Source organism: Camelus bactrianus, chromosome 7 (genome assembly GCF_048773025.1).
Source record: "Camelus bactrianus isolate YW-2024 breed Bactrian camel chromosome 7, ASM4877302v1, whole genome shotgun sequence".
Lineage (NCBI taxonomy): Eukaryota > Metazoa > Chordata > Mammalia > Artiodactyla > Camelidae > Camelus > Camelus bactrianus.
The window spans coordinates 35,596,240-35,609,889 of NC_133545.1; the positions used below are offsets into that span (position 1 = coordinate 35,596,240).

At 36.8% G+C, this 13,650-nt stretch overlaps 2 protein-coding genes across 4 annotated transcripts; one reads left to right on the forward strand and one right to left on the reverse strand.

Moving 5' to 3' along the window:
- Positions 1-469: 469 nt before the first annotated feature.
- Positions 470-5,076, reverse strand: DNAJB9 (DnaJ heat shock protein family (Hsp40) member B9). Of its 3 annotated transcripts, none has more exons than XM_045511171.2 (3): positions 4,945-5,076; positions 2,902-3,128; positions 470-1,980 (listed from the first exon to the last, which is right to left on the reverse strand). In XM_045511171.2, exons 2-3 carry the CDS (start codon positions 3,116-3,118, stop codon positions 1,526-1,528), a joined length of 672 nt encoding a protein of 223 aa, XP_045367127.1. In that variant the 5' UTR covers positions 3,119-3,128; positions 4,945-5,076; the 3' UTR covers positions 470-1,525. The 3 variants fall into 3 exon arrangements, with proteins under 3 accessions (XP_045367127.1, XP_010945954.1, XP_045367128.1); XM_010947652.3 differs by having other exon boundaries at positions 4,791-5,047; XM_045511172.2 differs by having other exon boundaries at positions 4,785-5,047.
- Positions 5,077-5,190: 114 nt separating this feature from the next.
- Positions 5,191-13,084, forward strand: THAP5 (THAP domain containing 5). The gene is made up of 3 exons (XM_010947653.3): positions 5,191-5,389; positions 9,431-9,623; positions 10,140-13,084. Exons 1-3 carry the CDS (start codon positions 5,310-5,312, stop codon positions 11,052-11,054), a joined length of 1,188 nt encoding a protein of 395 aa, XP_010945955.1. The 5' UTR covers positions 5,191-5,309; the 3' UTR covers positions 11,055-13,084.
- The last annotated feature ends 566 nt before the right edge of the window (positions 13,085-13,650 follow it).

A 13,650-nucleotide genomic window follows, 5' to 3' on the forward strand; every position in this document is an offset into this window, starting at 1 on the left:
CTGATCAAAATTCAAGGTACAGCTATTTTCTTATCAAACCAAAGCAGTATGTATAACTTCTAGGAAATAACTGAGGTACATAAATAAAATTCATTTTCTTCACAGTTTTCAAATTAAAAATGATTATTAACAAATGTAGCTTCATGCAAAGTCTGCTTTTTCCCGCCTAAAGAGAAAAGCATCAGTGGCAAGAATATGTGCTCCTAGCAAGGAAATACACCAGTATTATAATTAACAAAATCTTCAAGCTACCAAAATTTGTGAGGGAAGACAGATGGAGGATAGTAACAAAGCAAGAGAAATTACCAAACGGCAATCAAGCAAGGTCATATCAGGGTTTGTAGGTTAGTCAAAAGTAACTTCTGGAATATGGTCTATGATTAGTGTAAGCAGCCCAATTCCTTACACACCTCCCATACCTCCCGAATTACCAAATAAATTTTTAAGAATAAAATGACAACAGAGAACATCATATTGTAAATATTATATTTCTCTCACTCACAAAGGTGTATGAGATATTTACTAGTTTTAATGTGTATCCATAGGATTAATACTCATATGGAGTATAACATGGAAAAGTGCAGAACTAAAGGAATAGGTCTATCTGAAAACAAAAGCACACATTTCTTAGGATTTAAAAATATTGCACATAATAAGGTTGCACAGAAATTACTGGCTGTTTTTACAAACAGAATGAGGTATTAGTCAATCTCTAAAGATGAGTGCAAAGAAGGGAAACCACACACACAAAAATACATAAATCCATATTAAGACCAACAGCGCCAACAACTAAGAAAGAAATGTGAAAAGATGTGTAAAGTAGCTGTGATTTCAACACAACAAACTCATTAGCCAGGGACCAAACACATAACAATCTCTTGGCAATATTTCATGAGTTTTCCACTTTCTTTTAGCCTAAATGACAAGAAAGCAGTACGATCATTTCCTTTACTCCAACTCTACTGCATAGTTCTGTGGTAAATATTAAACCATGCCTTTCTGAAGCTTTCAGTGGAAATTAACCAAGATACTGCTATCCTTTGCTGAATGACTCAATTATACAATTTCAAATACATTTAGCAACCCAAGTCAGAGATGCTACAGAGCATGCAATTTTAAATTAGCAAAGGTTTCACTTCAAAAATCATTCAAGTTCATACAACTTAATCTACAATAATGTTTAAAGTTTAACCTTTAAATATTTATCAGGGAAACTCAGTCTTTTCTTGGTAATAAAATTGGCCATGTTAATAAGCCCAAGGGGAGAGAGAGAAAAAAGATCAGGCAGAATTGTAGTATCTTTCTTTAAAGAAACTTTCCTAATCAGGGAAATGAATAATTAGCTATTTCTCTACTAACTAAATGTTGCTGAATTTGTCAAAAACAATTTAAATATATTTAATAGCTATATTAAGTTAAATGAAATCATGCACTTGTCAAAACAGTTCACCCAAAATTGTTTTCCATCAAAGATATTGAAGAAGAGCCAACTAATTGGGTTTATTGAGAACAGAAAAAGAACGAACTACTGTCCTGAACAGTCGGTGTATGTAGTAACCATATTTCCTCTTCGTTGAGTGACAGTCCTACAATGCTTGCTAGATCCATGGAATCTATTTTCAGTCTGTACCGTGTGCCGATTGGTGGTAGTATCAAAACCACTAAAAGAAAACATTTTCTCCATATCTTCAAACATGTCATCAAATAACCCACCTCCGAAAGAAAACTCCTGGAAATGGTGCCTTTGTCTACTGGAACCATCCTGACGTGTCTGGAAGTGATTTTCAAAATGCTTCTTGGATCGAGTGTTTTGATTTTGACCAAAAAAGCCAAAGTCTTTAAATAAGTCATCAAAATTGAAGTTAAATGGCTGCTCAAAAGGACTTCCACTAGCTCTTTGTCCTTTACCATTAACAAAAGCACTGTGTCCAACTGTATCATACTCTTTTCGCCTAGTAGCATCTGAGAGTGTTTCATATGCTGAAAGAAATAAAAATACTTTAGTAACTAAAGGTAATCAAAGTTACACATATCCAAACCTCTTGAATTTATCTATTTTATGAAAGGATTTCACACTGCAAGTAAAACCAAACCCTACAAAACATAAGAATAAAATGAAAATAAAAGTTACAAAAGGCAGGGACTCTGTCTTATTTACTGCATACAATCAGCAGTCTGCACAATGCCCGCCTCTAGTAAATATCCAATAAATATCTGTTAAATAAATACTACCATTACTACAAATAAATATGGGCAACAATTAAAGAGTTATTCTCCATATTTGTATAAAACCATTATTTAAAGAATTTAATGAGAAAAATAAGAGGAATTCAGATTTTTCACTTAATAGTTGAAGTAAATGTTTAACTCCCTACTCAGTTCTACTCAGCATTAATTAGTCAATGCTCAGAAGGTGCAATTTGTTTCAGACCTAGTCTTAAGTCAAAATTTGATCCATATTTTTCTCTTAAAGATAAATGGGCTTTGAGATACAGGCCAAGAGAGGGGGAAAAAAAGTCTATTTACTTTTTTTAATGCTTAACATTTTTATATTTAATCTCTATACTTTGTAAAAACTATGTTTCTTAAGTTAAAAGTTTTGGGTACCTAAAATTCAGTTTGACACAGAAACAATAAGCTATTTTATAAGTGACAAGACAATGAAATAATACATCTTCAACATTTTTAGACCTAAATGTCAATAAAACTATATACCTCCATACATCCAGGATCAAACATCTGTTATAAGAAAACAGTCTTGAGACTCTTTCTATATTTAAATGTAGATTCCACGCCCACTCCCATCTCCACAAAGCCTTCAAATACATATACACCTCTTAGCTATCATTCTCCTTTACTAGTTAGTATCTGTTGAGACTTTGAAGATAATAATTTACATACCTTCTGCAATCTCTCTGAATTTTGCTTCAGCATCAGGGCTCTTATTTTTGTCAGGATGGTACTTCATGGCCAATTTATGAAAGGCCTTCTTGATTTGGCGCTCTGATGCAGACTTTGGCACACCTAAGATATCATAGTAACTTTTTGAGGCCAAAATTAATTCAGTTATCATTAAAATGCAGATTGCAAATATGAAAACTGACTGGGGAGTAGCCATTTCTAATATCCTACAAAAGAAAAGAAAAAAAATTGTATCCGTTAGTTAATCTTAAAATTTTTCTTTTAAAAGAAACACAATGAACTTTTAGGATTTAAAGTAAACTGACGCAGTATCAAAATGTTAACTGTATATAGTGTATCTTGTACCTGGTTCCACGTTATTTCATTTACACAGACTTTTACTACCCCTAAATTGGTTGTAATCTTCTTGAGAGCAAAGATAATTCAACCAAATTGAGAAAAATCTTTCTTGGTTTTGCCTTTCCACTGATTCTCTGGCCATATGCACTTCAGATACAAAAATATTCAATAACGGATTTTTATCAGTTACTATCAAAAACTCATCAAAGGGAAGCCTTGTAAAAACGGTGAAAACCCAAATAATTTTTTAAAAGAACTCAATCATCCTTTCAAAAATTCATATTCTAAAGGGGTTTAAAAAGAAATTCAACTTCTCAGGAAAACAAAAAAAAAAGTACATTACTAAGGTAAATAGCCCAGTATGTCTAAACTAGTAGTAATCTTCCCTCCCTAGGAAATTTCAGTTTTCATTCAGCCAAGAGCAGCCAAGGACTGCATATAGAGAACCTCAATATCACAATAATATTGACAATGTACAAGAGAATGTAATTTTTAAAACTGTAAGACCCCAAATATTTAACAAAAAAGCATGGATAAATAAGTTTTGTTAATAACTCATACTTAACAGAATTTCAGGTTTCTGCTAAGGCTGCCAGAAAAAAGGAACTTTCATAGTTTGTAGTTTAGATAAGGTAAACTCTTATTTTCAAACTTCTCAGTAGCCATTAAAGTAGTTCTCTAATCTTAAAGTTTCAACTTAGAATTCAACTTAGAATTCTTGATAGTACAGAGTTAATGACTTTGGATTCAAAAAGACATGATCCTGTTTTTCGAACACTGTACCACAGGAGTCCTTAACAACCTAGGATGGCATAACAAGGCTGACGAAAGACACTACGGTTTGTGGAAACCGCCTGCCTTCCTCTCCTGTGGCCTGATCGGAGCGTAATTAGCAGATGGGTTACTACCTTCCAGAGAGTTACTCACAGTCACGGGCACCAAGGATCAAGTACGAACTCCTGGTCTAAAGAACACAAATCCAGCGCGTACAATGCTGGTTCCCTAGTCCACGGGCGGGTCTAAAACTGACAGGGAGACACCTTACTGGTTTAATCAAGATTATTTCACAGTTTGAAGTTGAGTATCCGATACTTTCCCAGGCGACTGACTTATGCGTTATACTGACTTCGCATTCCCAAAAAGGAGCTGGCGGACAGCAGCCTGGGCCTTATTTCTCAGAGCCGGTGGCTGGTTGGGCTGGACCGTCAGCCCTCACCGAAAGGCGACCGGTACACGCCCAGTCCGTCCAGCCGCCGCCGTCGGTTTGTCCGCGGCCCGGGGTCCAGCCCTGGGAGGAGCTGCCCGATGCCCAAGAGAGCCAGCGGCACAACCCCACGACAAGACGCCCGACACTGTGTTGCGGCCATCTCCTTTTTCCTATTCCCTTTCTCAAGAACACCTGGCAGCCCGAAGCCCTAGTGCCGACCGCGGTGGATACCGAGGCCAAGTCTGCCCACAAAGGCCGGTCAAGGCCGCGGGGACGCCTTAACCCCCCTCCCCACGACGCCGGCCTCGTCCCTCACTCGCACCCGCCGGCTACTGCCGTTCCTCCACAGAGCCGAGGCGCCGGCGACGCTGACAACTGACACCACACCGCTGCTCCGCTCGGTCCCGAACCCCGGCCTCCGCAGCCTCCGCGGCCTCCGGGAGCCGGCGCGCGCACACTGCCGCCTGTACACCGACCTCACACTCCTCCCGCCGAAGCCACCGCCGCGTCCCCTCTCAGCCCGCTCCCAACTCGCGGGCGACGGCTGCGGGAGCCTCCACCTCAGAAGACCTACACGAAACGCTTCCCTATTGGCTCCCGCCAGCCCACCTGACCCTGGCGCCCTACGCGCACGTGGAAAACTGTTGTTGCTGCTCAGCCTGTGCGTCACGTCCGGCCCCACCCCCGAAAGGGCGGGGCCGAAGCAGGCAGAAGCGGAAGTGAGTCGACCATCGCAGCGTCTTTCCGCTCTGCCTAGGCTGGCGCAGGCGCGGTGACTCGGGCGGCCTGGACCTGCGGCCCCGCCTCAGCGAGGAAGGCCCGCCTGCGCCCCTCGATAATAATGCCCCGGTATTGCGCAGCGATTTGTTGTAAGAACCGCCGGGGACGAAACAATAAGGACCGGAAGCTGAGTTTTTACCCGTAAGTTGTGCCTGACGCAGAAGCGTCAGCTGGCCTTTGGGCCTAAGTTCTGCGGCATTTGGGGTTGGGGTTTGGAGTGTCTCCTGTCAGCCCTATAAATTCCTCAGCTCTCCGGGCGTGGTCGGTCCCTGCACGGGAGGAGGGCGGGAAGGCGCGAGTTAGTTTCCTTAGACGTTTCTAGGGAGGCCGCTGGGCGTGTGGTGGGGCGCAGGGGCCTTTTGGGGTGTTAATAGGGCGCTGGAACTAGTCAGTTCCGCGCGGTGCTCCGTGGTTTTCAGAGCATTTCCCCACCTTCCGTGACCTAATTTCAGTGAACGACCTGAACCGTGCCAAGTGGGAAGGTGAACTCAAAGTTAACTTACAGCTCCCGTGAGTTAGGTCGCATAGCTGCTATTTAATTACGTTTTCTCCCGAGGAAACAGGCCTTTCAGAAAGATTAGGTAACTGACCTTGAAAGTTTTGTGGCAGAGCCAGAATTATAACTTACCTCCTGCTCAGGGCTCTAGATACTCTTCATTCGTACAGAGGTCTACAGATTTCCCCCGGTATCCCAGCGTAGAATATTCCTGTGAAACCTTTCCTAAGCAAAGAAGCAATTAACCTGTTTTCGTAATAGCGAAAATCCGGTTCGGACATCAGTACCTGGTAGGTCATTCATAAAAGTGAAGTGACAGAAAAGGAACTTTGGAAAAGTGGGAAATACCTGTTTTCTGAATTACTACAGCCACGAAATATTTCCCTGGAACCCCAGAAGTACTCATTTAGAAGAATAGGGAAGCAGTATTACGTAGGAAGGATCCAGGCTCCAAAGCCAGACTTAGGTTCAAATCCTGGTTCCACTACTTTATAGCTGAATGACCTTCTGCAAATTATTCAACTCTGCTACCTAAGACCTCCCATCTTTGAAGTGGAGGCGTTCATAGTACCTGACCACACTTAGTGTGTAGAGAGGTAAAACAGCACTTGGCATTCAGAACATGCTTAGTGTATATAAAAACATATTTAGAATATTTTATTTCCTTTATTTCTTGTATTTAAAAGTAACTTAGCTCTAACCTGGTTGTCTTTAACTTTTTGACTTTTCACTAGCTATTTTGTGAAGCTTATTTTGCTTTAGACCTGAAGCTCTCTGTTCACAATGATTTAGATGCTTTACATTCTTTTAACTAATGAAAAAACTGGTAACTCCTAATAATTTACACTAAATGGCAGTATTTCCAGGATTGTCTTTCTTGAAGCCCTTGCAAAGAGATATTCTAGGGGGAGAAATATATGCTAGTATATTAATGGCTCTGGCCAAGAGAAAGTTTGTAGCAAAGGATCATGTTGAGCTTTATTTAACCCCGTGTTTCCCAAATTTATTTAGCCTTGGATTTGGGGGTCGTAACTACAGACTAAAAATTCTTTAATCTTTTTGGACTGCATAGTTACTGTTTTTAAGGAGGGAAAAATAATAATGCCAGAGGAAGTCAGTTATAAAGATTGTTTTCCTGAAAATGTGAATTTACTGAAAGTGAATATTTTAATGAGTTTTAAAAATTTCATGTGTAATCCACAAAATAAAAATTGAATTAGTTTTATTCCCCTAATAGCTCCAAACTTGAAGAATTGAATTTTCTCATACTAACACCATAGCAAGCTGCAGTATAAATTTATAGTAATTTGGGAATTCAGTAAATATATACATATAGTGACCAGTTTATACAAGTGATTGTTTTATGTTTTGGGGAGAATTAATAAAACAGTGAAACAAAATTACCAAACAATATGAACCAATATAATGATACTAAGTTGTTCCAGAAATATATTCTATGCGATTTCTTAAAGATTTATCTTTTGAGAAAGCATTGCAATCCAGTTACCAATAAAGATATTCACAAAGTGTATTTTTTTAATTGTTTGATAACTTAGCATATAGCTACAATAGAAATAATTTACAAACAGCATCCTTATGCATGAAATTACGTTTAAAAAAATCACTGTAAAAGACATTGTTTTAGATGTAACAGGAAAGGTAAGAACTTATCTATGGCTAGCAGAATTCAGGTCCTCTGAAAAGAAAATTCTTTTTGCCATTACATTTCTTTTCTGGTTATGCCTATCATGCTTATAAGATATTGATATGTTGCAAGGTTAAATTTTTTCCAAACCATGTATGAATATTTTATCTATAGTTAGAACTTCCAAAGGCAAGTGGAAAATCTGAGTTTCCTGTGGAAAGATATCAGGGTTAAAAATTATTTCTTACAAAGTACCCAGGTCTTTTCCTTTAGCATCTTACAAAGTTATCAATATTTGTAGAAAAAAATATCATGCTACTGAGACAGGAAGGAAGCAGGCAGGGCACAGCCATTCAAGAAATAACCTAGGAATTTACACCAAGGTGGCAGAAAATTCAACTTCCAACAGGCCCTGAGGCCAAAGATGGCGGGAGATTTGATTTCTCGAAACCTCAGATTTCATTATAAGCTCATTGTAATATGTAGCATGGTAAGCAGCACTCCCACAAGCGCCATGACATTCCTGAGGCTAACCATAAAAGGTCAAAAAGTGGGCAGTGGCCCAATTCCTGGGAATCCCAGCCCCTTTCCCAGGTAGTTGGAATAATCCTCCCACTTGTTACCATACGAAGCTGCCAAGCCCATAAAAACTGACAAACCCCATACCTTGTGGCCATTCTCCCTTCTGAGTAAGATGGCCTGTACTCTTGTCTATGGAGTGTGTTAACTACTTTTATTTTAAACCAAGCACCCAAACCCCACACCTCATGGCCTTTCTCTTGCCTCTGAAACAGCCTGCACTGTATAGACTATGTATCTCTCTAAATAAATCTGCATTTACTTAACTGTGGCTCGCTATTGAATTCTTTCCTGCGCGAAGCCAAGGACCCACACTTGGCAGGGTATGTCCAGGGTCTCAACCAAGACCTGGGACATGGCCATCCTTTCACCCACATTGATTTTCCTGTAACACTTCTACAAGGCATAAATGGTTGTGACTGGGGGGAATGTATAACAGCTGCTTTTGTATGAGAATCTTATATGTTACTATTGTTAAAAAATGGAAAATTATTATGTAGTATGTGTCTTGGACTGTGTTCTTGTAAAATCATCAAAAGAAGTATAAATCGCTGCTGTTTACTACAGTTTAACCCAAACCAGTTTAGACTGGTAGGAAAAAGTTGTCTGTCAAATTCTGCCATTAGTCCAGTTCTACCCATGAAACACACTGCAGTATGTTAGAGCCAACTATAAAACTCCAAGTTACTCAGTACAGGAACAACACAGATTAAGAGCTGTCTTGCCTTAGTCTATCTTTTTTATTTGTTTCATAACAGAAAATATCCGAGTCTGTCCTTTTTAGCATGTTACTTGTGCCAGTTTGTCTTTCAGAACTTGAATACTTGAATTTTAGAGTTCCCAATTCACTGGCTATAGAAATCTAGAAATACTGGGCTAAATTACCAATGAGTAGAATTGAGGCTGATTCCAGTAAAGAGAATGGGATATTAGTATTTTTATAAGATTTAGTATTCATTTTGTGTCAGCTAAACCATTTGTTTGAATTAACATCTTATTTTAAAAAGATTAATATAGGTAAGAACCTAAAGTTTAATACTTCCTTAAATTATAAACAAGAAACCATTTGACTTGTATTACTATGAATGTATTTGAATAGGACTTTATAGTTACAAAGCTCTTTACTAGTTCTAGGCACCCTACGCAACAGAATGAAAAGGAAATATAATCCATAGAAAATATGAATAGATTTTATTTTTTGTAGTAACACGTACATTTTCTTGAAGGGACTCTGAGTTGTGTTTTACAGTCTACTCAGACAAAAGCTTTGGCTACACATTTCATATCTTAGTCCGCTTTGCCATAGAGATAATATGGTAGTAGTTGTCATGGAGATGCTATTGTATGGTAGTGATGGTTGCCTTGCTTTTGTGGCACTTGACACTTAGGTTACCAATATGTGCGGGCTTGGCATCTGACAAAATTGTAAAAATATAGCAAAGTTTTCCTTTTTTAATTTCAGGTTTCCTCTACATGACAAAGAAAGACTTGAAAAATGGTTAAAGAATATGAAACGAGATTCATGGGTTCCCAGTAAATACCAGTTCCTGTGTAGTGACCATTTTACTCCCGACTCTCTTGACATCAGATGGGGTATTCGCTATTTGAAACAAACTGCAATTCCAACAATATTTTCTTTGCCTGAAGACAATCAGGTATTGGAGGCAAGGAGTAGGGGAGAGGGGAATACTGAGCATGGTAGCATATTGCAGGGTGGCAGGTAATCAGGTAGAGGGAATGAGAGAGAAAGATAACTGCTGGGAAAATGCATACTTGAGAAAAGGAAAACTAATTTGTGCTTTTACTAGAAGTGTGTTAATTTTTTAAAAATATAAATCATTCTGAAGCATACCTTAGGAGGAGCCAAAGATAATACATACATAAATTATCAAATTAAGTTATTAATGTAAATTAATGATCTGAGATTTTTTACTGGTCTTGTGAATGATCTGAGATTTTTTCCATCATATATTGATTATACTTAATGTGTTTTAAAAAACACTTTCAGGTATATTTTGAGAAGTCATATACTTAAAACATTTTTTTAACTGAATAAATTTACTTGATCAGTATACTGCTCAAAGTTGTAATGAAGTAGTCAGCAGTAACTAATAAGAGGATAAGCCTAGTAAGGACATCTTTTTTTAGAATTTGAAAATATTATTTTGTAGGAGAAAGACCCTTCCCCAAAAAAATCCCAGAAGAAAAAGTTGGAAAATGAGAAAGAAGTATGCCTAAAAGCCAAGTCAGAAGAATCATTGGCATCAAATGAGCCAAAGAAGAATACAGTTAATACAAATATCCTCCCTGAACATGCAGAATTACTTGATTCATCTGCCTTGGTAAAGCCACCAGATCCAAAAACACAAAGTGTACAAAATAACGTATTAACTCTTAATCTAGTTAAACAAGATACTAGAAAACCAGAATCTACTTTGGAAACGTCAATTAACCAAGACATAGGTATAGGTGGTTTTCACACATCTTTTGAGAATCTAAATTCTGCAACTATTACTTTGACAACTTCAAATTCAGAAGGTATTCAGCAGTCTTTGGAAGCCCAAAAAGTGCTCGAAATAACTACCAATCATCTTGCTAACCCAAACTTTACAAATAATTCTGTGGAAATTAAGTCAGCACAGGAAAATCCATTCTTATTAAGTGCAGTTACTCACACAGTTGAAGAATTAAATACAAATAAAGAATCTGTTATTGCCATTTTTGTACCTACAGAAAATTCCAAACCTACAGTTAATTCTTTTATACCTGCCTCCAAAGAAACTGTGGAAATGGAAGAAGACATAGACACTGAAGACTCATATAAGGATGTAGACTATGAGACGGAAGTTTTACAAATTGAGCATTCTTACTGCAGACAAGATGCAAATAAGGAACATCTATGGCAGAAAGTCTCTAAACTACATTCAAAGATAACTCTTCTTGAGTTACAAGAACAACAAACTCTAGGAAGATTGAAATCTTTGGAAGCTCTTATAAGGCAGCTAAAACAGGAAAACTGGCTATCTGAAGAAAATGTCAAGATTATAGAAAACCATTTCACAACATACGAAGTTACTATGATATAGATTAAAGAGGTTTTAAAGTTGTGACTTTTTTGCAAGCTTTCTATTAGCCAAACCAAATTATATGTAAAGTGAACTTTTTCCTGTGTAAAGTTCTTAATGAAGCTAAGCAAGTGCTCTAATGTTACGAAATGCATCCTGTTCTTGTAATGCTCATTTTTGAGAAAAACTAGAGTTGCTGGGTAGAAAAAGTTTCATTACTTGTTAAGTTTCCAAATTTAAAGTAAAAATATAGTGAACGAATAATATGATTAAGTCATAAAATGAGAGAACACAGATATGGTAAACAAGAACCCAGAGTAGAAGTCAGACTCAGGAAACTTTAGTCCTGATTCTACCATTGGCATGTGACTTGGACAAGTTACCTATCAAGACTGAGTCTCAGTCTCTTATCTATAAAATGAGGGCACTTGACTAGATCTCCAACATAGTCTGTTTCTTTATAGTTTCTTTACTTTCTAGTAAGGTACTTTTAATAGAAGTTTTCTGTAAGATAATCTTATACTTAGATAAAACTAGATGCTGGCTAGAACTTGATATTATTCTCAATATTGAATTCTCAGTATTGAATTCTTCTCAATATTGATTAAATTTTGTGTTGCTTGGCCTTTGGGTTATAGTTTTCTGTATTATAAAGGAAAATACTCCTTTTATAATTTTATTCCAGTTGAACTAAAATGAGGAATCAACCATTAGCCCAATTCTTAGGAGAGGTACTTTAAACTTGAAAGAATATGTACCTTGTTTGAGGCTGAACATAATAATACATAGTCATTTAAGCTTCTTCACATCCTATATTTAAGGCTATATTTATAAACCGAAAGTTTCAATGAGGTTAATTTTTTAAAGATATTTTAGTAATTATAGTCTGTATCTATTTAATACGTGTAACTTTAAGAGTGTGTGCTTATGTCATTTTAAAATTCCAGAATGATAGAGTAATATTTAATACTATGCCTTCCTACTTACTTGTATTTTATTAAAAGTTGAGAACTCACAGATACGTGGTAATGACCTAAGGGGACAAGTAGGAACAAGAAATAATGGTGGTAGAAATAAAAAGCAATGTAAAAGCAGAGGCATAGTCATTACACAATGTGAAAAATAGATGATCCTTTAAAGTTGGCATCAATATAATTAAATATGTTATTGCTTATGATGTTAAGCAAATTCTTGTCAGTATGTTTCTTCGTTTTTTCATCCTGTTATATGAAAAATACTGTTACCTGTCTTGAAGGACGGGTCTTTGAATTCTGTAAGGTAATAAATGTGCTTTTGGTGCTGGAAAATAGGAGGTGCTCAATAAATGTTAGTTGACTGTGCAGCAAATAGTTACTAATTGTTTTGAAAATGGATGGTGATTATTTGGGGCCACATATCACTTAGTTTTTTTAGGCTAATAAAAATTAATTAGTGTTATATGAATGTGTCAGCTAATTATAAAAAGTTGATTAGAGATGTCCTTATTGGGTGACCATGGAGGAGGGGAACCTAAAATTTTTGCATAAATTATATGCAGATAATTGGTAAAGTATTTGATGTTATTTTTAAGGGGCATTTTGCTAATACATATTTAAAATAAATGATATAAATGAAAATGACCTTTTTAAGTCATTATAAAATGTTGCACATTGTGGCTATTTTTTATTTAAAGTTGTAGTTAACTTAGGAATAATTTGAACCAGTTGTATTCCTTTAAACTACCAAATTATAAGTATTTAAGATACTTTCTTGGCTTTTCAATATTCAGTTCAGATATTCAGATTGTTCCCAACCTATTCCAGTTAACCTCCAAATTTTATTTCTAGGGTTTTGGCCAACTTTATTTCTTATTTGGATTATTGTAGAAGCCTCTTAGCTAATAGTACCCATATTTTCAGTCTTCTTCTTCTGTATCTTCTGGACTCTACTATCAGCTTTTTATCTAAACTATAGATTTAGTTGTATCACTCCCCACCACTTAACTTTCCTAGCTTAGAAATCTGTAATCACTCTCTAATACCTAAAGAATAAAGCAAAACGTGTTACTGTCATATACATGATTCTCTGTGATTCTGTTCCTCCTGTGTTCTAGCCACACTGGACTTAGCATTTCTCAGACATGCCAAGCAAGTACCTGTCTTTGTGTCTGCTTGTTTTAATTCTCTAAATTCAACCAGTCCATTAGAATTATATTTCTACTTTGGTGGATTGTCAACGCTTTTTCCAGTCAAAATTGTTTTTTCTCTGTTCCTACAGGGCTTTGTTTTATAACACTATAACAGCATTTACACTTTTTTATATCATGATGTTATCTATGGATTTCTCTTCAGCTAGACTCTTCGCTTTTTGAAAGCAGAATTTTTATTCACTTCTGTTTCTTTGACAATCTAATATTCACCCAATAAATATTTTGAATTTGCCTACTTACAATTTCTTGGCTGTTGTCACTTAAAATCAAGAACCTTCTTAACAAATATGTCCTCGATACCTAGAGAATGATTAGAAAAGAATATAGATCTTCATACAATCTTTGAAACAGTCCATATTTCCAGTGGACAGTGCAATTTACCAGTTATCTGTTACGCTGTTTATTAATTGATTTCTGTTGTAGAAGGCT

Coding starts and splice junctions, on each gene's coding strand:
- DNAJB9 (XM_045511171.2), bottom strand. CDS start 3,118: ATGGCTACTCCCCAGTCAGTTTTCATATTTGCAATCTGCATTTTAATG. Junction 1,981..2,901: donor ATTCAGAGAGATTGCAGAAG/GTATGTAAATTA, acceptor TATTTCTTTCAG/CATATGAAACACTCTCAGAT.
- THAP5 (XM_010947653.3), top strand. CDS start 5,310: ATGCCCCGGTATTGCGCAGCGATTTGTTGTAAGAACCGCCGGGGACGA. Junction 5,390..9,430: donor CGGAAGCTGAGTTTTTACCC/GTAAGTTGTGCC, acceptor TTTTAATTTCAG/GTTTCCTCTACATGACAAAG. Junction 9,624..10,139: donor CTTTGCCTGAAGACAATCAG/GTATTGGAGGCA, acceptor ATTATTTTGTAG/GAGAAAGACCCTTCCCCAAA.